Below are 27,060 nucleotides of genomic sequence, written 5' to 3'. Positions count from 1 at the left end.
GAACATATTAAATTATTTATTTCTATTTTCATGAAAAAAATCTTATTGTATAACAAGGTTCACAAGAAGCCACTATTGTGCGCAATAGAAGGTCACGCCTACTTTAGGAAGATCGCGTGAAAGCAATGGGATAATGGTAATAGTTGTCCCGATGAGATAACCATTAGCCATTATCCAGTTGAGGTCACGTGATGTTCCAGAGATAGGCGTGGCCTTCCATTGCGCGCAATAGTTAGCCTCGTGTGAATTCTGCTTATTTCTATTCCTTCTGAGCCAATGGAACACTTTCCTTTCATTCATTATAGTACATATATTTTAATTGTAAAGTTTGCTTTTGAGTTTTTAATCACTCTGTACTGTCACGATCTAAAAAGTTTTAACAAAATTAAAAATCTTACAAAATCTGCTTTAAATGTGTTGGCAGAAAAGAAATGATTCTTTAAAAGAAGAAACGAAAATTTCAATGCATTTATTTATTGAAATTTTTTTGTACATTCAAATAGAGTTCTGCTACTCCGATGACGACTGTGGCATGTATGGAAGGTGTGACCGAAACTCTTTCTGTAGGTGTTTGGAAGGAGTGAGCGGCGACAATTGCGAGATTATAGAGAAATGTAAGAGAATGCATTGTGGTCCCAGGATCAATTGCACCCTAGGAAGCAATGGGGAAGCTCATTGCAAATGTCCAGACCCACATATGGGATTCTACTACGAAGAAAAAACTTGTAAAGGTTAGTGTATGTTGTTTTCATATAATTTTGGGAGTGTCTCCTGGTAGCACAGCCTGTTATACAATATCGAATAATATTATCCGAATATTATGTTATTTAATATTTAACAATATTATACAATATTGCTAATAATGTTTAATATCATAAAAAGGTGCAATAGATGTGTGATAATGGGGACATAAATAATGACATAATTGTCGATATTCTCAAAGTTAACATATACTTAAGATTTGTGCACGCTGTTGCCAACCAAGGAGGTCCGTTTTGATTGCCGGATTCGTGTACGAGTTCAATATATATCAAATATAAAGAACTCAAAGAAAAGAAGACGCATCAATCTTGGCAAATTTATGCTGCAATCAAGTCTTCTTATTTTCTGTGTCTTTTCTTTTTATATTCGTGTGATGTCCTGAAATTTATTAGCCTCAGAGTTGCTCCCACTCATTCCAAATATTCGAAGTAATCGAAATGAGAATCGCCGCCCAGGTTATTGCACAATATTATACAATATTGTGTTATATTATATCATATTATTTAATATTAATAATAATATACAATATAACGAATATTGTTTAATATCATACAATGTTGTACAATATATATATGTGCAACTGGTAGCTATGGAAAGAGTGAAAAATTGAGTTAAGTCTGAAAAACCACTGCAGTGGTTATATAGATAATTCTAACCGAAATGTCAACAGCTATTCTATCGTTCTCATTTGGAATCTTCAACTGGCTATTCCGCAAAGCTCCAGCGATGCGAATTTGTAATAAAATTTGAAGAGTATTCTTTCTTTCTTGCTGGCAATACTTCTTTTTTAAGGACTTCGGTCCTCTTTCAGATTGTCTTCTACTAATCAGCAATATTTTTGGTACCAATGTATAAGCATGTTTATTGTAGTCTGTATGGCTTCCATATCGGGAGACCAGCAGAAATTAAGTTTTATAATATTTCAATTTAATTTAATAGTTTCTGTTTGTAAATAAATATTTTAATTATTATTCAGAAGCGATTTTTGATTGTATAAGTCAAATAACACACCACAATTTCAATCATACCATGACTGAAATATCGCTCGTCACAAACACAATCCCTCCCATAGAAAGCACGTTCAATCATTGCAATGATCCTAGAACATTACTTTAATTGTTAGATATCAACATTCATTTCTTTTTCTTAACCTCCTTTATTAAAGTAAAAACTGCTGTGATGAAAGCTATCAAACTTGGGCATGCGCCTGATGCTAGACGTTTATGGACATGTATTCTATATGATTAAAGATCCTTGCGAGGCTGTTCCTAACTTTATTTTGTGTTTATAGCTAATAATTTACTATAATGTCTTCTTGTATATGTGTGTTGCTGTATAAATAAATGCTTTTGATGTTTTGCAATATTCACTGCGTAAAACCTCCAACAGTGGTCATAAGGAAAGCTGCTTACGTATCCAATATTCTGCTTACGTATCCATAAGGAAAGCTGCCTCTCGTCCATATATTCGTTATACCTCCTACAGACTAGGGATTCATAATCTAAAAGTTGAAAATAATGACTTAAGTACACTACTGACGGCGCCAGAAAATCTCAAAACATTGAAAGACATGATGTTAAAAATTGACAGTTTTTACCAGGAATTTGAAAGTTTTATAACCTTTTTTGTTGTGAAACGGGACTTTGGAGGAATATTGAGAATTTTGAGGAGACTTTCTTAAAGTGGTAGCCTTCTCCTAGTTTAACAGGATGATACGTGTGCGGGGAGATGAGATGGAATGCCAGAGATTGACCACTTTGTGTTTGGAGACCAACTGTCTCGAAGAAGATGTCAGTTCGGCGAATCGGCCGGTGTCATGGATGGGTTATTATTAGGGTTTATACAAACCGACTTTTTGAAAAACCGATTTTCGAATTCGATATTTCCGGGAAAAAAAAAAAAAAACGGTTTTAGCCGGTTTTCAAATTTTTGTCAAAAAAAAAAAAAAATAGAATAGGGGAAAATATTTTACTTAATTTATATAAAATAACAAAAAAACGAAATCAATATCAAAGTCAAAATATAAAAAACAAAATTAAAGATTATATATATATATATATATATATATATATATATATATATATATATATATATATATATATATATATATATATATATATATATATATATATATATATATATATATATATATATATATATATATATATTACTTACACAAACGAGACAATAACGAAAACTCAAGCAAAAATTTCAAATAATATTTATATTATTTTCACTAATTTTCATTTCTCCTAAGAAAATAGGACTTTAAAAAACATAAAATATCCACTGAACGGTGGCTAAGTCTCATTCTTATTTTGGACACAATATTGCCTGAAATTGAAAGTACTCTTTCACTTGCTACTGGGCTTGGTTTTATCTTTTCATGGCATCAAATAGCAAATCTAAGTGTTTTGTTCTTTTATTCCTTGTTTCAAATAATGAAAATTCAGCTTTCAGTGTCTTTGAATTTGTAAGTTTTTCTTCAGTGTCTTCAAGATACTTATGAATTGATTTTTCCATGGCTTCTTTTAAAACATCATTACTCTGATGAGCAGTTTCTTCGATTTGCTCTTCATCAGAATCGGTTTCCACATAAGAATTTGGAAATATTCTAGACAATATATTTCCAGATAACTTAATAATTTCAGTTTTTGAAGAAAGAAAGTGCTCTAGATTTCTCCGATGAACTAGAAATGTTTTGTGGATTTTGAAAATACAGCAAAAGAGTTGCTGATTCTACTTCTCTTCTTTCTTGAATTCGTTCTTCTAAAGCATATAATAATTTCAAACTCAATTCAGTGTTTACATTTTTTAGTTCATTTAACAGAAATTCAAATATACCTTCACTTGTTAATAAATTGGCATCTCGTTGCCCTAAGCCTTCATCTGCTAGACGAATCGGTCCCAAGACTTCATGAAGTTCTAAAAGTTTAAGAGGTTCAGCTTCATTCCACATATAAGAAGAACCAATATCATTCAATGCTAAAACAACACATTGTTTTACAGACAGAAATCTTCCAATCATGTCCGCCATACTATTCCACCTTGTTTTGCAGTCAAGAATTAAATTTAATTCTTTTCCTTTTTCTTTTTTGATATAATTTTGAAGAATGGTATTTCTTAATGGAGATTTTCTAAAGAACTTACAAATTTTTCTAATTTGTGAAACTGATTGTTTGTAATCGTCAGACAAAATAGGAATAGAATGTTCTTGATTACAAACATAATAAAGTGAACCTTCATAATCGTTATATTCGTATACGACTTCATCTTCCGATTCCTCACTTGAAACATTTATTCCAGACATTTCTCTATGTTTATATAACACATCTATATTCATGTCAAATGTATAAAATAAAGTTATTTTTTATTTCTTAAATTTTTTTTAAAATTTATTCTTTCTTTTCAGCTTGTAATTGTGGAGACAATTCTAAAGGTTGCGAATTTGTTGACGGCAAGAAAAAATGTGAATGCTCTCTCAATTACTTACTCAACGGAGATAAATGCGAAGGTAAGAAAAGAAAAAAAAAACCTGTTCATTACATTGTTTTGAAAGATACTGAAAACACAAAATTGACAAGGAGGGTAAAAGAAATATAATTATACAAGTAGTAAAACAAAATACTGCCAAGCAGAATGCCTTTATAGATTCTAAAATTTACTAAAAATCTATATCAATAAAGGTGGAAGCCTATAGGAAATGACGCAAATAGACAAATATTGCTATGCTAAAAAAGCATGCTTAAATATTTTTAACAGCAATAAATGAATCTCTTAATAAAGAGGTACCCAGTATTTCCAGTACTTAAATTATTATACCATTAACCTGAAATCCAGTCTTTATTCATGAAAGATTAGCAGGTTCACTTTCAACTATAGCTCATTTAATAATTTATTCGGAATTTTTCATCAGATATATTTCAATCACCTTTCCAAAAAGAACCAAAGTATTTATTTAATAGAAAATTTTAAGAGCATAGAGATATGTAGAAATTTATAAAAATAAATCGGATTTATCTATTTTTGTCATATTTGGCGAGTAACTGAAGCAATTCGTTAGTCTGTTTCCAAAGTATGCCAACATTAACATGTCGTTAATCTCTGCATAAATATTTCATTCAAGAGTACATTTTTATAAATGCACCACTGACACCATAAAAACTATCACAACAGATATATGACAATTTAAAATAAACAGAAGACATATTGTAATGTCCTGATCTAGACTGATTTTTGAGCTCTCCTTCATTTGAGCTCTCCTTCGGCCAATCGGGGTTCAGCCATATGGTCTCTCTCAGCAGCGCCAGTGGGTCGTGGGAAGGTCCTTTCACAAAGAGAAACATCTAGCATCTAGATGTTTGGACACCCCTTTCTCTTTGAAGGTACTATCAATACCTCTGGGATTAGGAATTCTATATGTGGTCTTCCATTGTAGTCGATAATGAACAGATGCGAGACCACCCAGGTGAAAAGATCCACCATCTGGTTATCCCGAGGAGTTTAGTAAGTAACAGCGATGTCACAATGAATCAGTACAACACAATGCCTTATCAGTACTGGGAAACAGGGAATGTTACAATATACTTAAAATCAAATCAACCAAATTCTAACAATTACTTAACAAACTTTTTAAAGATGCTAATGATAAAAAAAATAATTTGAATGTCTATCATTTTTTATGAGTGTTGAGTTTCTTATTAATTTCGCAGCTTGCAACTGTGGAGAACTTTCCAAAGGTTGTGAATTACGAGATGGCAAAAAAGAATGTTTCTGCCCCTTGAATTACACCTCTACCGGAGGTACTTGTCAAAGTAAGATAGAGAATGTTTTGATTTTTGTAAATGTTAAAAGAACAACACTGCTTAGGATTCTAATTTTTTGAAAAAAAAATCCATATCGGTACTTTTTGAAAATAATTTTCTTTAACTTTGCCGTTTTCATAAAATTTGGAATTTAAAAGAATAAACATCTAGATACACTGGTTAATTCGGCTGGGCGATGATCGAACTTCATTAGCGCGATATATCGTCCAACAAGTATCGATATTTCTCGATATATCACGATATTATTATTTACTTATGGCTATCATAAGTTATAAATAGCATCTCTTAACATACCGACTAATCAGAAAAACTCAAAGTAAAAGGAAGTTTCCTTTTATATAATAAAAATGTTCATGTTCTTTTCAATAAAAATAATTAGAAAATATTTGTGAAAAAACGCATCTTTAATAAAGCGTGTCAGTGCCACAGAAATGTCTGCATGTTACAAATGTATGTATTGTTTCAATATGATAATTTTTAAACTTTTACCTCTTTTACTGCTAATTTAAAAAAACTTCAGTTTTTCATTTAAAAAAAGGAAAATGACTTAATAATACATTTAATAAGTAAAATTAAGTAGTTTTAATAAATCCTGAATTCGAAATCTTATGTCTTGAAAAATTAATTTTGTATATGAATTACATAACTTTTTATTCTCTTTTTAATAGAATTATTGGCAGATTTAATTTAAATAATCACTAGAATTTTATCAATAGCCCTGTTATATAACTAAAATTAATCATTCAATTTACTATTTCAAATTCCAAAAAAAGAAGAAAAATAGTAATTCCGAAATGAGTAAAACATTAATAACAAACATATTTTTTAAATGGACTAAAACACATAGAGATTTTTTTCTGTCACCAAAAATTGTCCTGAATTTTAAAAATTTTCACACAAATTTATTTTAAGAAATTTTATGCTTTTTGTCCATTCTAAAATCTTGATATATTAAAAATTAATATGTTAATTAATTTTTTTTATTTAAATAATTATTTTCTACTTCTCAGTCTGTGCGTGAATTTTTGCACTCGATTTTAAATTAACTTCTGGATGAACTAACGATTTGACAGGGCGCCATCTATCGGAGTGAAAATTTTTAATCAATTGCAAAACTTTTTACAGGACAGACAAATAAGAGAAAGAAGCGAATTAATATTGCATTGCCATTCAATTCTGAGCAATGTTTAGAGTTTCAAGTTTCTAGTTCATCGGGAAATTAATTTAAAATCGATTGCAAAATTTGCACTGAACAAACAGGTAGAACTGAAATGGAATGAATAAAAACATTTTAAATAAGTAATCTATGCTTAACTTCTCAGAAAATAGTATAAGAATTCATTTATTTTAATTTTACATCAGAAATGTCTTATCCCTAATTTTTATTTATTTATTTATTTAACGTAGCAACTTGGATTTCCATGGATTTTATTTTTCGCCATGTTGTTTTGACAAATAAAGCTTAGATAAGACAGGAAATCCGAAATATGAATATAATAACTTTGTGAAAAGAAAATAATTTAAAATCAAATGATGTCTTAAGTCTTTGCTCCTAAACAAATTACTGAAGTCAAAATTTCCCATCCTTTTTTTTAAATGTGAAATGCTATATTTTTATAATTTCTTTACTCTCTTTCTCATAGAATGCAACTGTGGAATCGCTTCGTATCATTGCAAAATGGAAGATGGAAAAACAAAGTGTATCTGTTACGATCCGTACAAACAACGCAAAGACAAGTGCGAATGTAAGTCTATTGAATTATTCTGACATTAACGCTTATTGAAACCAGCAGAAGGCCGGGATAACCTGGTTGGTTGGGCGTTGGATTCGCATCCCTTGGGTTGGGAGTTCGAAGACTCTCCGTGTGTGGTGGTAGCTGGTTCACGTATAAATCTTTCGTGGTTACAAAGTCCTTCATGCCATGAGTAATACCACTGGGGGTACTGGATCAGAGGTGATCGTTCTCTCGTACAAATCTAAATTACGATCTGTGGTTGAATGAATGAAATGCATGAATGAAGTCCGCCCCTGTAAAAAGGGTTGTGACGCTTGAGTAGCTAAGTCGTACTCTTGGACCTAGAGAGCTCTACTGAAAAACAAGAGACGCAAAAAGCTCGGCTTAAATTAGCTAATTTAGACAGCGGGCTTGTCTTTGAGAAGCGCCATCAGAAACATCAACATAGAAATCAGCAGAAATATAACCCCATCTACGTTATTAATACATGTGTTGTGTATTAATGTTTTGTGTATAACTACTTTTTGTGATGTACAGAAATTAAGTTAATAAATATGCATAATAAAATGCATATTTATTAATTTAATTTCTGTACATAATATTAAATAATGCATAAATAAATTAATGCATTATTTAATATTATGTACAGATATTAAATATGCATTCTGCGATGCCTTAAATATACATTATGAAAAGAAGAACATGCATTCTTTTCTTTCTAATTATTGGTTTAAAATTTTGATAATCTACAATCTTGCTATCAAACCCACATACCAAAATTCCTTTATTTATTTAATTCATTTGTTTTTCGTTTTATAGAGTTCCCATACATATGAATGGAATGATAGACAAAATAAAACCCTTTTTTATGGTTATAAAACCAAAATCTACAGATATAAAATTGTAATAATAAAATCATATGCCGCAATCCTTCTAGGAGATTATGCTTTTTCAGTTTTCTGGTTCATATGCTCATGGAGAGACAGACATTCCCCAGATGGATTTAATCCAAAATTCGAAAGAAATGTGCAATTTTGATAAAACTGACAGCATACCAAATTCTGTCTAACTGGTGGAAATTTTGCTGTCATAAGAAATACATAAAGCGAAAATGTTATAATGATTTTAAAACAATTTTAATCGTAAGATTTTGACGAATCTCCACGTTTTGAAGATCATTGAATCTGTAAAACACATTCTTGGAAATATGCCCATCTGTCTGTCTATGAATAATATTACTCATACATTGATTTAGAACAATGATTTTTATATGCTGTCTTATCACCAAATATGGCAGCAGTCCGTATGCAGGAAGTTTGTCTAACTATTTATTCGAGTATAAGTAATATGTTGCAAAACTTAAAGAGTTAAATGGATAAAATTTGATACACAGGTTTGGCATCTAAAATATAGATTTGTAGGAAATTTTGTACCAAATTCGGAAAAGGATGATCATCTTTTGGTCTGTAAATCTAAGTGTGAGTAAATTTTTTAAAAAAACTCAGCGATTTAGATAAATAAACTTCGAAACAATTCAATCATTAAAATTATAGATTTGTGTCAAATTTTGAATTTAATCCGTTGAAAAGAAGCTCTTTAAGATGAATATTCACTTTTCTTTTTAATATTAAGAGGCGAATTAATATTGCATTGTCACCCAGTTCCGATCTATGTTTAACGTTTTAGGTTTCTAGCTCATCGGGAAGTTAGTTTAAAATTAATTGCAAAGCTTGTAAAAAAAGTCTTTAAGCTACATTATCGCTTTTTTTTATATTGAGAGGCATAAAATATTCATATGCGAGAGTTGGCAGAGAAGGGGTACACATCGCTGGTGTACTAACCCTTCAGCCTATACCAGGTCTTTGATTCTAAAGGTAATAAAAATGTAAATAATCGTGGAGTTCATGATCTTGCCCTATATCCCCAACTTTATTAGGGAATATGAGAAAAGGTTTCGAGGTCATTACTTCTGTTACGTAATTGCTGTGTTCACAGGCAGTTAGACAGATGTTATTCAAAATTAGTTTTGAGGTCTGAAACGTGTAGATATGTCAAAATCTCGAGCTTGAATACTTTCTTCTCATATATTTCATATATAAACCAGCGGGAGTTATCTTCTCTAAATATTTACTCATACTTTCTAACATATTTACTTGTGTAATAATAACCAGATACTGTTTGAAGACAATGAAAGAGTCTATTACTATGCAATGTTTGAATATTTTCTTTTCTTTCTTTTTATTAATCACTGGAATGCGATGAATACACAAGTAGAAGAGCACTGAATGGGTAATCGGACTTCTTTTTTTCGGTCGATAGAAACTAAAATTTGAAACAGAAGTTGAATTGTAATAAAACCAGCCGGTCTGGTCTTCCCAAAACTTTCTCGCACACTCCCTAATAAGCTTTTCATTACAGAGAACACCTTGCAAGGCATTATTAGCCTACTATAATTCAGAAATATTAACTTTTGGCATAGATTTAGAATTTTTATTGAATCTATCGTGTCATCTTTAGTGATTTTTTAGTGATTAATTCCTGTCATGCGGTTATTATAATCCGCAAATCGAATTGTGCTTTAAACATGTTTTTCTTAACCGTTTGGATCAAAAATTTGACATAAAAATGTACTTGTACTCGCAAATCCCATACCAAATTTTACATATTTAAGTCATTGCGCTTTTGAATTATCGCTTTTTCAGGTTTCAGAAAGTACAGACCAACGGACAATCAACTCATTGGCTATAGATGTTAAATTTGCATACCGAATCTTATCTATCTAGCTCTCTTCGTTTTGTAGTTATCGTGTTAACTTGTATTCGAACAGCTCAACATATGAACTTCTTCTGAACAGATTTTACACAAAATTTGGTAGAAATATACAAAGTTGGTGAAAAGACCTATATACCAAGTTTCACCCGTCTAGCTCAAAGTGTTTTTGAGTTATCTTTGTCACACACAGACAGATGGACATTTTCCAAAAATATGTTTTTCGAATTCAGTTAGATCTAAATCGTGAAGATTTGTCAAAATCTCGAGTTCAAATTTTCTGTCGATTACTATACTTTCTCTGTATACGTATACGAGAAAGTAAAAATCACATACCAAATTTCATATTGTTACAAAATATTTCTTCTATTACAAATACCGTCAATTAATCGTAGCACATTTAATCACTAGTCCTTAGTTCAGCAGCTTTCTTGCTGTCTAATCCTCCAAGACCTCTACGTGTCGGCGACTCCGACTCTCACCACACACCGCCTCTTTTTACGATCCACACGACGACAGAAGTGGACTGCGAGTGCCCGTCTTTTATAGTTCCGGGAGGCGGGGCTAGAATCTTCTGACCAATCAGGGCGTATCTGAGTGTATCTCTGTTATTACTGGATGGATCATGAAACTTCTCGAACTTTCTGGTATTATCCATTTAGTCGCCAAACTCGCCAAATTCAATGCCAAGTCACCAAATGATCGCCAAGTTAATCGCCAACCTCTGAGTTCATTGACACGGCACCCGCTCAGCACACACAGGACAGATCGTACAACGGTCTTTCTCACGATGACACTATACATGCCGGGTAGCAAAATTACAGATTTGTAACATTATGTATAGTCTATGCGTTTTGTTAAGTCTATACGTATAAAATATAAACCGATAGAGTTTATTCAAAATTTTGTAAGAATCTCCAGTTCAAATTTTCTGTCGATTACCATACTTTCTCTGTATACGTATACGAGAAAGTAAAAATCACATACCAAATTTCATGTGTATAGTCTATGCGTTTTGTTAAGTCTATACGTATAAAATATAAACGATAGAGTTTGTTCAAAATTTTATGAGAATCTACATTTAAGACGCTAAATCTGTGTACTAAATTGCATTTATCCAGCTCTTTTCGTTTTGTAATTATCTTGAACAATCAGTCACCCAAGTTTTCTCTTAGTAAATTTCGTTCAAAATTTGATAGAAATCTTCAAATTTGGTAGTTATTCTTTTTACAGAATTTCATCCGTTTTCTCAAAGCATTTTTGACTTAACATGTTCTTAGACAGTAATGACAATACTTGAGTAAATGCATTTGAGTTATTTAAACTTGAAAAGACCTAAATGGCTATTTTTCTACCAAACAATATCTTTTACGCCTTCATGCTAAAATTGTACATATGCATCCAATTTTGAACTGAAAATTATTCACCTGAGAGATGAATCAATACACACACATTTTCGTGTTTCTCAACTAGTATTCAACAGAAAGTGTTAATATTTGTTCTTGAAAGACTTTTCAAACGGCTTTGTTACAGCCAGATTAGAACGTATATTTATGAAATAATGCTGATCTACCTCGTAAGTTAGAAAATATTTTACACTTTTGTCATTTATAAAAGAAACCAAATGTTATTCCTGCAAATTCAGAGTTTTATTTTCTGATCTATATTTCTCATATATTTCATGCATGAATTTTATTAACTCGACTCGCTTTCATTTTTTTTTCAGTCTGTGATTGTGGAGTCCATGGCGGAAATTGTTCATTCACCGAATCTGGTGAAAAACAATGCATTTGTAAGCCAGGGCTCAAAATGGCGAAAGAAACAGGTTTCTGTACAGGTAAGTTACTGCATTGTCTTTTTTTCTTTTCTAAAACGTTTTGGATATAAAAGCAGAAATTGGCATGACCTTAAAAACTAGCTAAATTAATATATGTCAGGATTTCAACAAACGTGATTTTGTCTGTATAAAATCTTCAAAAGGTTTCAACTACTAACAGATTCATAATTCTGACAATTCAGAAACAGAATATGGTAAAGAAATGCAAATTTTGATAAGGTTTGAAAAAAATTTTATCAGCTTGAATTTCCTATTTTTAACCCTTGTCTATGATTCCAGTTTCTCAAAGTATATTTCGGCGATGACAGTATTTAAGATTTAACGATAAAACTAATAATTAATTTAAAATAGTATTTAACTTCTTAAGGAATGATTTTTTAAATGATAACTTGGTGCAATTTTTTATTTCATTACTTTATATTAATTTTACATCGCCAAAAACTCAGGGAAACAGAATAAACTGAATATGCTTTCCAGAATTTTTATAAAACACATTTTAGTTTTTCACTTTAACCCTTTAAAGGGCTATTTTTTTCAAGTCAAATTATGTTAAAATATTCTTAGGCTTGAAATTAGAATAAGAAAAGGGATTCATTTAGCTTATTAGATAAATTCAATTTGATCAATGAATTAATTTGGTTAATTAATAATTAAGTACAAATCAAGACACATCATATTGTGTGAGAAAAAGAACTGAAGTTAGTTTAGTTTCTGTTTTACAAAAAAAAATGTCAAAACTCATGCCAACCTACAAAATATCAAAGATTGATAAATTTGGTGGGAAGCATACTTCCCACGGCCCTAGAGAGGGTTAAAAGAGGAATTCTTGTACATACATAAATTTATTTCTTGTGTCTCGAAAATGGCTCTAACGATTTGGTATCAAATTTTATATTTAGATAAGGTTTTGCTTTTTTAAGTTTATCCATGCAGGTGTCTTTTCTGGAAAAAAAACTCAATTTTACCGAAAAAAAATACCATTTTTTATTACTAACTATTAGAGCCTCCTTGGTGCTGTTATTTTAATTTATTGAAATATTTAATTTTTAAAATGTGCTTACATAGAGAAGAATAAATAAAATTCAATGAAAAGGCATTTGGTTTTTCGGATTTCAAAAATCAAATCGAATTTTTCCTCCTCCCCCTCACACAAACATCTTCTACCAAATTTTGTATTGCCATCTAAACTCTTCTGACCGATTTATTTAATCCGATGCTGCTTTCAGCTAGTAACTCTTCATTCGAGTAGAATCAGATTTAGATTGTGCATTCAATTTGAAATATATTTTTCCCACAGAGATGTGTAATGCCACCAAAAAATGCCAAAATGAAGGGGTATGCCAGGAAGGGTTGTGCAAGTGCCATGAAGACTACACTGGTGCCTTATGCGAGACACCCAAGTGGTGTATGAACAGTCGATGCGGAAACGGCCGGGACGAGGTGGAATGCATTTGGGATAGAGTAAAAAAAGAAGGCCGATGCGAGTGCAAGAAACCCTATCACTTATACATTGAAGATTTAAGAGAATGTACAGGTACGTAACAAAATATTTTTTAATATCTTATTTACTAGCGAAGTAACACCTTTTTTTTTAACAAACTTCATCTTAAGAAGTCCTTTTTTCCATTTCTGTGGCTGCGGTGGTCTTGTGGTAAAGGTCTCGGCTACGGAACCGGAGGATTTCCGGTTCGAAACTCGATTCCACCGAAGAACCGTCGTGTAAGCGAGTCTGGTGAACTAAATCCGTCGGGGCCAACCGTATGGTGTAGAACGTTTGTGAGAGAGGGTGCAGCTCAGGTGTCGTCCTTGTCATCTGACCACGTTTCAAAATTGCGAGGTCGATCCTAAAATTCCCTTGTGTCGCTTTAAAACGGGACGTTAATATAATTAAACTAAACTTTTTCCATTCCTGAATGGAACAATTCTTCTTTTAAAACTTGGTACAAATTTGAAATTTGCTTCATTTTAAATTATTGAAATTTTAATTATGATTTTTTAAAAATTGCTCCGATAGGCCCTTTTTATCATTCTTAAAATTTCTTTCTAGCAAATTGGATAGCTCTAGGTCTAATAGACTTCCTAACAAGTATGGTAGTGCTCAAACTTTCCATACACCATCAAATAAACCCACATATTCTCCTTTATTAATAGCTGTCCTTGACGACTAACATGTTTATCAGAAATATTGTTTGAATTTCATTGCACATACATTACCGTTTTATTGAAAAACAAAACTATACGACAAACAAGATTTTATTTAATATAATAACTTAGGTTAAACTGTTTTAAATAGAAGTATTTTTATATATATGTAACATTTATTTTGGTTGAAGCAGAGTGCAGGTTTGAAGACATCGACGAGACGTTGTATTTTTAATTTCGTTTTATTCTCTCTTTAATATCTATCTCGGGAAAGCAATTTATTTACAAGCAGACGCAGCCCGGCGCAAAAGCAGAAGTAAGAAAGAAGACAAAAAGGAAACGAAACAAATGATTACTAGTCTTATATAAAATGGGATTTCCGGCCACGCGCAGATGGAATACATATGATGACCTTTGACAAGGGCAAAGAAAGTATCACTTTCATTTGATACGTAGTATTGATGGCGCATTAGTTTTACAGAGGAATTAATTAAACCGAAAGTGGAATTGGATCACGAAGTAAGAGAATATTTTTAGAATGAAGTTACTATGGGCTAAAAGATACTATGGGCTAAAGATTACTATGGGCTAAAGATAAAATCTTGGAAATTAATTAAATTGAAATTAGAATTAAAATATCATTATATATATATATATATATATATATATATATATATATATATATATATATATATATATATATATATATATACACACAAACCTTCTCACACTGATCATTTGAATAACATCAACAACTAATTTGTTAGGGTGACTGTAGCCTTATACTGTCATTTGTTGTGTTATAAATATTTCAAACTGTGCTAAAAATTTATTTAAGGAGTTTTTGTGAAAGTTTAATAATAATTGGTTGAATAATAATTTTTTATTTAATTTAAAGAAATGAAAATATTTTCATTCCTACAATATCTTCTATTTCGACATGTACATAATTTGACTCTTTTGTGCTTCGTAATACTATGAAGAAAACCTAATACAAATAATTTTGAATAATGAGAAATCGCCAGATATTAAATTGAACCCTTTGAAGTCGGATGATGACTCTCACTCACCATTCAAGACGTTGCATCATTTTGACGTTTTATTTGTTTATTTTTTAATTTTAATTGATAGAAATATCTACAAAACGGTAAGAAGATATGGAAATAATTCGGGAAAATATAAATTAAAACATATATATATATATATATATATCGGAGCAATTTGCAAATTCTTGTCTTAAGTGAATAAATATGCATCGAATTACTTTTCTGAGTACAAAGGGTTAAAACAAAACGGTTCAAAATAGTAGTCAGAGTTGTACAAAAAAAAAATTAGGGATGACGCTTTTGTGCTTTGTAGTTCCAGTGTATACTAGTGTACATTTGTACGTCTTTTCTCTGATCAATTCTGTTCGAAATTCGATACAGATTTAGATTAATGTTGGTTTGATTATAGACTGATATCATATAGCTGGATGTTGATACAATATACCTAATTGTTGAATTTTTAATTTATTGTTTTCATGTACTCATAAATAGGCAAAATGATAGATGGATTTGAACCAAACTTTGCTTCACGTAAAAACCTACTGATTTTAAACCATGAGCCGAATCTCAGCTATTTAAAATCTTGCTATTACAAAAGCTTTTGATTGTTGTTATATATCTTAAAAATTATTTTATAACTTTGAACAGCGATGTTTTAGGTCTTGCTCTTTTGATTGACATCAAAAATTTTGTAAATTTCTATTAAAAAATCTTTTGATATTGAATATAAAATTAATAAAAAGTAAAAATAGTTAATTTCGCATTTTTAAAGATGCATAATTTTTGTCTTTTTTATTGGGTATTTTACCAAATTATGCCATTACCAAAGATGCCATTATATCGTATAATAAAGGGGGCATTCGTTTAACATCAGGACACTCAAAATTACAAAATGATGTGTGTTTCTGAGCTATATTAATCAGTAAAATGTGGCATATGTATTTAAAATCGATTATTACTAGTTGAAATAATGGAATTTGTGAAAATCCAAATATGAAAAAAATCCTTTGAATGGAAAATATTTTATACACTTACAAGCGATAGAACATGCTTTCGCAATAAAGATCAATGTCCAGATAAGAGAGTTATATAAAAAGTATCCGAACTTTGGTTGAAAATATTTTTTTACGTGTCGAGATTGGGACCCTAATCTCTTTCAAAGTGGCGATGGAGTCATGGCTCCTTGCGTTTCCACGCACTTTACTCATCAACTCCTCCATTTTCGATAGAATCTCTGGAAGCTTTCTTTTGGAATAGTATTTATCTCAGCTTTCGCGCCGGCGTCCTGGCATAGGGGTAGCGCGTCTTCCTCGTGATATGGGCGTCCCGGTTTGGGCAGGGTTGTTCTTCCGTTGTTCGATGTGTGAATGTGCCCTCCTGTAAAAAGGGGTTGTGCAAGCGAATGAGTGATGTGTGAGTAGCAAATTCGTACTCTTGGCCCTAATTGGCGCTACTATAAAAACAAGAGACGCTCCCCTTCCAGCTTGAAATCGCTGTTTTCGTAACAGCGGGCTTGTCCGTGGCAAGTGCCATAAGAAACAACAACAACAAACAGCTTTCGCGTTTTGCATTATCTATTCTCTACTCTCAGAATGGTATCTTTTCAGTGCTGTTCCCAAAATACAAGGAGCCGAGAATGGGGAGGTTAGCAAACGACTAGAAATCCATATTTCACCAAACAATTCTGGAGCAGATTAAATAAATGCGCTGGAGCATTTTCATGGTACAATTGCCAGTTTTTCGCCGACAAGGTGTGGCATTTTTCGTGGAACTGGAGAATAGAGCTGGTGATGAACTTTTTCATAGTACTCTTTTCATATTTCTCCAAACAATTCTGGAGCAGATTAAATAAATGTGCTGGAACATTTTCATGGTACAATTGCCAGTTTTTCGTCAGCGAGAGGTTTGGCATTTTTCACGGAATAGGACGATAGAGCTGGCTGTGAACTTTTTGATAGTCATAACCATCAGGTCATTTTTTTTATCAAAGGCCCCACTCTCACAACAGCAACTGCATTCAGAAAAGTTTGTGATCCATCGGAAGATTGCTTACCCTCTTCTGATGTGCTTCGATTTTTAAACTGATTGACCCTCTCGTTATTTTGCGTTACTTCTATAGAATTATCTTCAAATACCTGCTGAATCTTGCTAATTGTTTCGCTTTGACCAGGTTCTTGAAAAAATTTGATTCAGTGTTTTTGCTCACTTCATTCTGTCATCGTGAAAGACGTTTTTAAAAATTTGATGAGCACGTATGTCAGCAACTCACTCAGCCGCCATCATTCAGTGACTGGTGCACTCGAACGAGAAGAAAAAATGTTTCTTTCATATTTACATAATGACAATATTTTAGAATCACTACTATGTGCCAGGAAATTCAAGGTCGGATACTTTTTATGAAATACTCGTACATTTTTGATGGATTGTAAGTAATGCTCTTAGGTTTGCAATTTTTAATATCGCAAGGAATAACCCCTCAGAATCCAATTTTGGCCAGATACTTTTCTTAAGGTTCTTAATAAAGTAAATGAAGTAAAAATCTTGAAAAAAAATAACGAAATTTTACAATAATTTTTCTTGTAGAATGTGACTGTGGTCCATACGGCCGTTGCATACTGACGGAACGTGGCGAGAAGGTATGCCTATGTAAAGAAGGATATGCTGACTACTTACTTAAATGCAAACGTAAGTAACTTTAAAACATTTTCTATTGTTCCATTATTCATCAGTCAATGGTGAATTTTAATTAAGAAAATATCCAAAATAATTTATATAGTATTTGAATACTGTTGACATTTTTAAGAGACCTTGATGCTGTATACATCAAGGAAGACAAAGGATTGGTATCTGAAAGATGAAGAAAAGTATTCGCCTTGTTGAAGAGAGATTGATTCCGTTTTGAGGGAATGAACTGCATTGCAAAAGTTTAGTCTTGGAAATTTTTCTTCTTTTTTTGGGAATATAATTCTTAAATTTTGAAATCTTCATTTGGAGAAAGAAAGAAGATTTATGAATGAAAGAGTAAATTCAGTAAAAATTATCAGTCATTGCAGAGAGGATCTAATATAGTCGTAGCTCATTAGCTGGTTTTTAAACCCCAAGAGACTGGCAAATATAAGGGGTGTCCAGATAAAAAGGAGATTTAAGCTGTGGCGGCGATGTATCAACTCCTTGTGTTAGCCGATAGATGCCGTAATGGTATTGCCAGTTGCACATGATTAATTAGCAGCTCCCCATCAGTATTCTCATTCCTAGAGTTGCTTTCGTAGTTCTTTGTCCGATGAATTTCATCAGATCAACACAAACAACAATTATCCAATTTTTCATGCAGAGGGGAGTATGCTTCAAATTTACCGCAAGATGAAAGAGTTGTACCAACAACAATGTCTCGCAAATGGCATCATATTCCGGTGAGGAGCAGCATTATGAGGCAGGGCATTAAGGACTTGTCACGCCTTGGGAAAGTGTATATTTTGACCAACAGTATTATGATCTCGAATGCCGAGAAAATCTAATGGCAGAATCCATATCATTGGATCATCACACGTTAAACTGCCTATAAGCAAAGTAATTTTGGTCACATAATCAATAAAAAGCTTGTTTATAGCGAATTTTTGTGCAAAGAGTATGTAAGGAATCCGTTAACATCCAAGACATTCTATACTGACGTCCCTTCTTACACAATCAATGTAAGAAGGGATTTAATGTCACTATAATGGCAAAGTTGACTATTTACAATTAGTCTGTTCCACATGAAATTTAACTATAAAATTATTATTAAACTTTAATTATCAGTGTATTCTTTTTTCCATTTGAACACATCTTATAATTGTAAAAGCGCTTTAATTGACTTAAAGGATTATATTTTAAATGGAGTGAAATAAACGACTGCTGAAAATTTACAAGAATCTAAATTTTTATACCATTTCTCGGTACAAACAATTAAACATGTGCATCCGGTAAGTAACGTTTTAAACCCAGACCAATTTCACTTTCGTATGAACAAAATTTCCCATATCTGATTTAATCGTTTGCTATGTGTTGATTTTTTTAAGGATCTTATTGATTTTGCCGGAGTGATACATTATAGATTTAATGCGTTTTTCTAATCACAGTTTAATGGAGGTTTTATAGATAAAGTTATTGTAATTACAGACAAGCAACTTTAACTTCCAGCGAAAAATGTTTTTCAGACTCTTGAGCTCTGAACATAGAAGATTTATCAAACACTCGAGGTTGAAATTTTTGATATGATTATGGTAGTTTCTCTTGGTTGATGAGAAATTAAAATCATAGCTGTCACAGACTTTCTTCCGTCATTATTCAAAAAGATGAGATATGTCACTTTAAAAAGTTGCATAGTTTTAAAACAGAATAATAAACTTATAAATCAAATCACTCAGCAAAAAACAACAGAAACTGTCCGAAGAAAAAGAATCTTGAAGTAATACCCTACCTATCTCAAGGTCCTACGTGTCTTCCAGCCTTGGTTTAAAACGATGAGATCTATCTCCTTAAACAGGATATGAAAAGTTTCATAACTGAATACTTAGTAATGCTATATTTAATGTAAGGGATACAGCTTTATAAGAGAATAGGAATCTGACAGATCAAATAAATAAGTTATAAAACAACAGAAACAATACTGTTAAGGACATTCATCCACTAAGTCTGTAAAGTTAACGGATTCGTTAAAGTGGATGTGTGGTGTAACACAGTCAACAGGTTTCAATGGCAAATAACCACATTTAGTAACACATAGACACGAATATATAGATTACAAACACAGCCGAGACGTACACGAGTAAAACACAGCAGCACACTTAGAACAAACAGCAGCTCACAAGTAGTAATCGATAGTAAACAACAATCACAGGACGCAAAGCGACCTGACAGAACTCAGTAGGAGGAGGGTTTTCGTATCTATTCACTAAAGCCTGTTATTCGCCACTGTCTCCTTGCGTTAGCTATACCCAACTGCCGACTTATTGCAACTGGATGCAGCAGCAAGACTTAGCGCATGGCTCAATCCTCTAATCACTTCAGCTCCACTCAGGGCTTGCGCTTCGCTGGATTGATTCAATTCGTCAGTGACTAACCATGCGTCTCTCTATACGACTGACTTCGGCTTAGACAGCCGGCCTTTTACAGCTTCCGGAGCAGGACAGAAAACATCATCGAAGAATCAAGCATAATTCACCTCATATTGTTCTTATCCCCCAAATTGTGATAACATCCCTTTTGTCGCCAAGTTTGTCACCATATCGCCAAATTCTGGGACCATTGATCCAGCATCCAATAGAGCTCATCGTAAAACGGTCTTTCCAACGATGGAACTAATCGTGCTGAAAAGCAACATAACAGAGTCGTAACAAGGTGAAGAAATGTATTGTGTATAAAAAGAAAAATGTCATTAATATTGCAGGATACCAGCCCCCCATCCTCGCCCTCGGACAAGAAATCCGTTGCCCGATAGAGAAATAGTACTATTAGTAATTTATGAATGCCTTCGAAACATAAAACAAAAACTACTGCAAGGTGCTTGCTTTTAATTTATCCAAATAAAGCATTGAGGGTTTTGAATTTAAAGCATTAAATTTCTAATGCGTTCTCTTTCCCATAGGTTGCGATTGTGGTCCTTCGAGTATCAACTGCACCTTTCAAAAGTTGGAAAGGAAACTTTGCCAATGCAGAGAAAATTATAAACAGAAGACCATAAAATATCGCTGGAGCGATGATGATTATTCTCAATGTTATCGTAAGACAACTTATTTTATTTAAATATAAGACACTAATATTTCTGCTAAATAATTACACATAACAGTCATCTAATGTCAATCTTTCGCAAATTTCATACACATGTAATGGGTTGCCGTGTTACAATTATAGATCGATTTCGTTTCATCGTCGAAAATTGGACATTTTAGATTCAAGAATCTAATTGACTGAATGTTGTCAATTAGTGTTCACTAGCACACATCCAATTTAGAATCAACATGGCACAATTTGTCGTGAAGTTAAAATATGGCTCCATTTCTAGTTAAATCATGTTAACAATCTAGTTAAATCATGGTGGTGAGTATATAATATGCTAACGTTCGTGGCACAGTCTTATTACTTACTGCCGAATCGCAACAGTTAAATGCTAACAAAACATCGGACTAACATTTCAGACTACTTCTGCAACTGCACTTAATACAAAGCTTCGCTTAGCTAATCAAAGGAGCTGTAAAGTAGTATTCAAAATGCTGGGAAAAGGGTTCGTCTTATCATCGGAACATTATTCATTCTCGTCATTTTGTCTGAGAAAAGAAAGGTAAGTGAAATCAAGATGTTGGTTTCGAACAGGAAGTTTCATTTGACTCAAAATTAGGTTTACCCGCCATATATGAAAAGTATTATGACACGTAAAGCGTGAAATCGGTTATTTCATACAATATGATATTTCATGAAATAACTAGAAATTCTATGAAATAACTGATAAATCCTGATCAGTTATTTCATGAAATTAACTGAGAAATCATGAAATAACTGAATTATATACAGGGTTAGCAAGAAATAAGTCACCCACTTCATAGGGCTCTAAAATGCATTCTATTTATCCAAATAAGATAACATTTGAACTACAGATTATTCAGATGATGCGCTTTACATTTATTAATTTAAAAAAAATTAGTACAAAAATTCACTAATAGATGGCGCTGTAACACAACTGGCATTTATTTGCATATGTTGAAAATGTGAAACATAATCTGAGTTACAACGCATGTCTATTACCATTTTTTTTTTTCTTTTTTTTTTGGGGGAGAAAAAGAAGGCAGATTCTGCACGAGCATTGTTTTTTTTCTCTGTTCAGCATACTATGTTTCAAGAAAAAGCGCTACTGGTGAAATTGTTCTACCAGAACCAACAAAAAAGTCCGTTGCAGCTCTAAAATAATTTCGTCGTATGAAGCAGATACGAGGAGGTCCAATGTCTCCTGGTGCCCTATGCAAGATGATGCAGAAATGAGAAAAAACTGTACAACTTTGTAGGATTTTGATGTACTTGGCGAGAAGGCGTTCATTAATCTTAAGTCTTACTAAAGCTTATTTATATCTTAACATCAAATAAAATGCTCCTATTTAAATATGCTGGAAAACTTTTCAAAATCTGTGTTTACTTTTTCTGAAGTTATATTTTCCCTAACATAAAATTAGTAATACTTCCTTTAAAAAGAATTTTAAAAAAATGTTTATATTTAAGCTTGATTTGTAACTTAATTTCACTATGCACATACTTTCTTAAACATAATTAACTTCCCAATGATTAGATGTAAGAATATTCAGATTTGTAAAATAATACAACTGAGTCTTGAGACCCTCGCCAAAGACCGAGACTTAAACAGAAGCCTAGATATCGCTTATTTTATAAACTTTATTTTAAATAACACTTTAAATTATTTAAATATTGACAAATTTCTATTAGTGATCGTCCATACCAATGCTAACAACTTATACACCAGAATATAGGATTGTAAATGTAAAAGATTTAAAGAAATTAATCAAAGAATAACTCAGATAAAACAAATGAATGTTAAGCGACATATTGTCACTTAGATCAGATTGCTATCTATGAGTGAAAATTGCTATCTTTTCTTTATTTTTTAATAATTATTTTATATCTTTAAATTATCACGTTTTTTAATTGCAACAGTGTTAGTTAAAGTTAGACAAATTCTGAAAATAATGACACGAAACAAATTTGAAGAGCATTTAGAATATAATGTCTTTAATGAAAACAACAGATTTAGACTCATCATATTTTGCACAGAGAGTAAAATTGGTTTTACACTCAGCCAATCATAAGATTCCAGGGAGCCACGCATGCGCAGAAGGAAGATTGCATATGCGCTGAAAGAGCGGACAATAGCAAGTTCTTGTCACATAGCAACAAATGCTACTGTACAGTTTCTGCGCATGCGTGGTCTTACTGGATAGATTGCAGCTGGCTGCATGTAACCCTTACTTTAATATAACAGCATATACAAATATAGTTTAATCTTACATTTAAAAATTCAAACAGGTTTATTTCATTTTATTTAAAACCTTTTTTTGAACATTTTATAGCTTGCGATTGTGGCAAAAATGGGACATGTCGCTATTCCGGAGACGACAAAGTCTGCGATTGTGAAGACAACCACAAAGTATTTAAAGGTACTTGTAAAGGTAAGATTACAGCGAAAAATACAGCAAATGCATTTAGTAAAAATATATTCCTTCATATCAATACAAAAATTCTGAAATGTTCATTGATCGGAAATCTTTCAAATTTTCTAATAAAGAAGATTTGGAAAATACATAGAACTTTCTAGTGGCCTATTTGAAAAACTAAACGTATATCGTTTTGCGGTAATATTTTCTTCAGAAAATGTGATTAATTTAATTTTAAAATATAAATTTTGAGGCGACCAAACTCCCATTATTGTTACTTCTAGAAAAATTAGTGGTATTTTGTTTTTGATATCTTTCAGGCTAAACAAAGAAGCAGAAGAATTATCGTCACAAAAAAAGAAGAAATATCTGAAATCACTTTCATCGGGAGCTAAACATAAACAGTGTTGTAAATAACTTAGAAGTAATATTAATAATGTCAGCAGCATTTTTAAATATAATGTACAATCTAAAACGATTGTTTTATTTTTATTTTAGATATAAATTTCTGTAGATCTGCATCCATCTTAACACAACAATAAGCTAATAAATGCAGCTAACAACGCAACAATAGCTAATGCTTGAAAATTCTAAATGCTTATCTTTCTTTCTGTTTCTTTATAATATTTTTCCCTTCATAGAATGCATTTGCGGTCCCTATGGATTCTGCAGTTTCGACAGTTCTGGAAATAAAGTCTGTACTTGCGATTTTGGCTATGCTGAATTTGAAGGAAGGTGCTCAAGTAAGATATGCATTGAAAAAGTTCTTTTTCTCTTTTTTTTTTTATTTTTTATTTTATTGGATTTAACCACTTGCGGTGGCAAGAAATTCGCAGGGCTCTTGCTGAAACATCCATAGTAACTCGCAGCGAGGTCACCAAAATAACCGTTACCTTATAGAAATAAGAAAAAGATTTATTAATCTAAATGAATTAATTTTCAACATAAGACTGGGCTCTTGTAAACTATGTTTCGGCAGTCAATATTAGTCGACGATCATTTTTTTCAACTGTTTTTTGATGTGTGTAGAACGCCTTTGGCGATTCTGTGACCAATGCATCTCGGCATGCATGGCACCTCTTTCCATCGCAAGTTGTTAATATATTTTCAAATTCAATTATAATTCTGGCATATATTACATGATAAAGCTTCGGGTGTGTAAATGTGTGCAACACAATCTTGGTATCATCTGTAAGTTAGAATGTTTCAAAAACCTAATTTATACAATGTTCGCGAATTTACACGTTTACAATGTTCGCGAACACGTTCGAATAGCGTACATTTCTTAGTGGGATAATTCCGTTACATCTCAAAAATTTATTTTATTCCATAGCAAGGGAGCAATACTAAATTGAAAAAAATGATATAATCTAGCTGTCATCCAGCAATTTCAAAAAAGAAAATAATATATGCACTAATATGCTATAAATAACATAAATGATTGAATTGGGCACCATTTCGCTGCAGAATGTGTATCACTAAGCAAAAAATCGCATATCCATTTCTAACCAAAAGTCAATCGAGAAATCCAACAAAAGGGAAAGTGGCTACAACTGAAGCATTTTCTTCATTTATAACTCTTAAAAATTAAGATTTACTTTACTAAATTAATTTATAATTAAATTTTAATTTTTTAAAACATATATTTGGTAGGATTCAGGATTCCGTGAAGTAAAAACTATTTTTTTTGCAATTTTAGCTTTAAAAATTACTATATAGTCTAAATTATTCTATCCTTAAATTATGCATGCCTTCTTCGTAAAATAGTCAATAATCCATGAACTCGTTTTTTTTTTAATTCAAAATATGGCAGTCACATCTTTATTATTGATTTTTCTATCTTTATGAATGCTACAAGAATTATTTCATTAATCCTGGTTTTATTCCTCTGAATTACGTAAATAAATTTTGAATATAAAAGATATTCTTTTATATGCTTATCATTTCATGAGCTAACATAAATATTCGAAAAAAAATTGCCATAAGCGGAAAAAAGAATCTATCACTATCCTTGATGTTTTCAGCTGTCTCTTATATCCTGACTACACTTTCCCATTTTGTTCCCCATATTTTGAATTTTTATAATTTTGACTTAAACTCCGAATTTCAAAAAAAAAAAAAAAAATGCCTGTTGTACTTTAAAATAATTTGGATATTATCATAGTTACCGCGAATTGTATTCACCAATAGTATAAAGCCTTTAAGTGTTCTCAAGAACATTGATCTGAAATATTCTTCAACATCGCTTGCGGAAAAATTTGCGGGCCATGGTGGCCTGGTGGTAAGGTCTCGGCTTGTGAGCCGTAGGGTTTCAGGTTCGAGACCCCATTCCACCAAATAACCACCGTGTAAGGGGGTCTGTTGCACGTTTAATCCGTCAGGGCCAAATGTCCTCCCGCTGGTGTGGTGTGGAGAGGGAAGTGCCAGCTCAAGTGTCGTCCTCGTCATCTGACCGCGGTTCAAAATGACGAGGTCCGTCCCAAAATAGCCCTAGTGTTTCTTTAAACGGGACGTTAATATAACTAAACTGAGCTAAACTAAGCGGGAAAAGTTGTCTGTTTATCACATAATCTAGGAATTTTTATTTCATATTTAACGTCATCAGATTCTTCTCAGGATTTTTGAAAATATTCCCGAATGTTAAAACTGCACTTCTTCTAATATTTTTCTTTCAGGCATTTTCTCAGGAGAATTAGATTAATCCATTAAAGAAGCCCGATCTACTCATTTATTCTCAAAAATACCCATATAATTCGAATTTATCTAAAGGTGATACGACCTCTGTCCAAATTTAGTGCCCGATTCCCTTTTTCTTCTTCAAAATCAGATGTCCCTGCGTCAAAAATTTAAGAATCCGCTATTTGATTATTTTAAAATGTACGAAAACAATGCATTTCTAAACTAAATAGCCTTCAATTGCATATAAAATCTATTCTCTGATAATAATGAAAGTGTATGTGTGTCTGCGCGTTTGCGTGCGTATGTGTGGATTTGGCACTCTCCAAGTCAGACTGTTTGATCTACAGTTACCATAAGTAACTGGGATGGTAAAAATGTGCAATTTGTAAAGTTTTCTTTTTTAATTTTTAATTAATTAACTTCCAAAAATAGTATTGCACACAAAAATAAATTTTCTACCCTTTCAAAATTTAAAAAATTGCCTCTATGAAGATGTCGGTTTAATAATAGAGTAAATTTTTTCTGTATTTTGGCAATTAAAAAAAAAATTCTCCTAATTTTCAATGTTGTCCTAAAATTCAAACCATTTTAATTGTCAGGGCCGCGGTGGCCTGGTGGTAAGGTCTCGGCTTCGGAACCGGAGGGTCTCAGGTTCGTGACCCGATTCCACCGAAGAACCGTCGTGTAAAAGGGTCTGTTGCACGTTAAATCAAATCCGTCATGACCAAACGTCCTCGCGTTGGTGCTTTGTGGTGTGGAGAGGGGGGTGCCAGCTCAGGTGTCGTCCTCCTCATTTGACCGTGGTTCAAAATGACGAGGTCCGTCCCAAAATAGCCCTAGTGTTGCTTCAAACGGGACGTTAATATAACCAAACCAAACCAATTTTAATTGTCTCATCAATTATTTAATCACGTGATTTTCTTTCATTATTAAAAGCTAAATAAGGAGATCTGATTAATATGTGTATAGTTTACAAGGCAAATAAAAAAAAAGTTACGTTATAATTAACCAAAATTATCTAAAGACCGAATCGGGCAATAACATTTTTGCATAGCGATGTCCTGAGACTTA

General features: G+C 32.2%; 1 protein-coding gene across 1 annotated transcript in view; it reads left to right on the top strand.

The window, feature by feature from the left end:
* LOC129976201 (neurogenic locus Notch protein-like) overlaps positions 1 to 27,060 on the top strand; it is a 68,354-nt gene that overhangs the window by 30,013 nt on the left and 11,281 nt on the right. Inside the window, exons 7-16 of the mRNA XM_056089650.1 lie at positions 504 to 731; positions 4,175 to 4,276; positions 5,475 to 5,576; positions 7,232 to 7,333; positions 11,820 to 11,930; positions 13,228 to 13,464; positions 17,702 to 17,803; positions 20,742 to 20,876; positions 23,227 to 23,325; positions 23,952 to 24,053. Coding sequence (XP_055945625.1) covers positions 504 to 731; positions 4,175 to 4,276; positions 5,475 to 5,576; positions 7,232 to 7,333; positions 11,820 to 11,930; positions 13,228 to 13,464; positions 17,702 to 17,803; positions 20,742 to 20,876; positions 23,227 to 23,325; positions 23,952 to 24,053 — 1,320 coding nt within the window. The remainder of the gene's footprint in view (positions 1 to 503; positions 732 to 4,174; positions 4,277 to 5,474; positions 5,577 to 7,231; positions 7,334 to 11,819; positions 11,931 to 13,227; positions 13,465 to 17,701; positions 17,804 to 20,741; positions 20,877 to 23,226; positions 23,326 to 23,951; positions 24,054 to 27,060) is intronic.

The sequence above is a fragment of the Argiope bruennichi genome, chromosome 7 (genome assembly GCF_947563725.1).
Source record: "Argiope bruennichi chromosome 7, qqArgBrue1.1, whole genome shotgun sequence".
Taxonomy (NCBI): Eukaryota; Metazoa; Arthropoda; class Arachnida; order Araneae; family Araneidae; genus Argiope; species Argiope bruennichi.
This window is presented reverse-complemented; position numbering and strand designations above follow the sequence as displayed.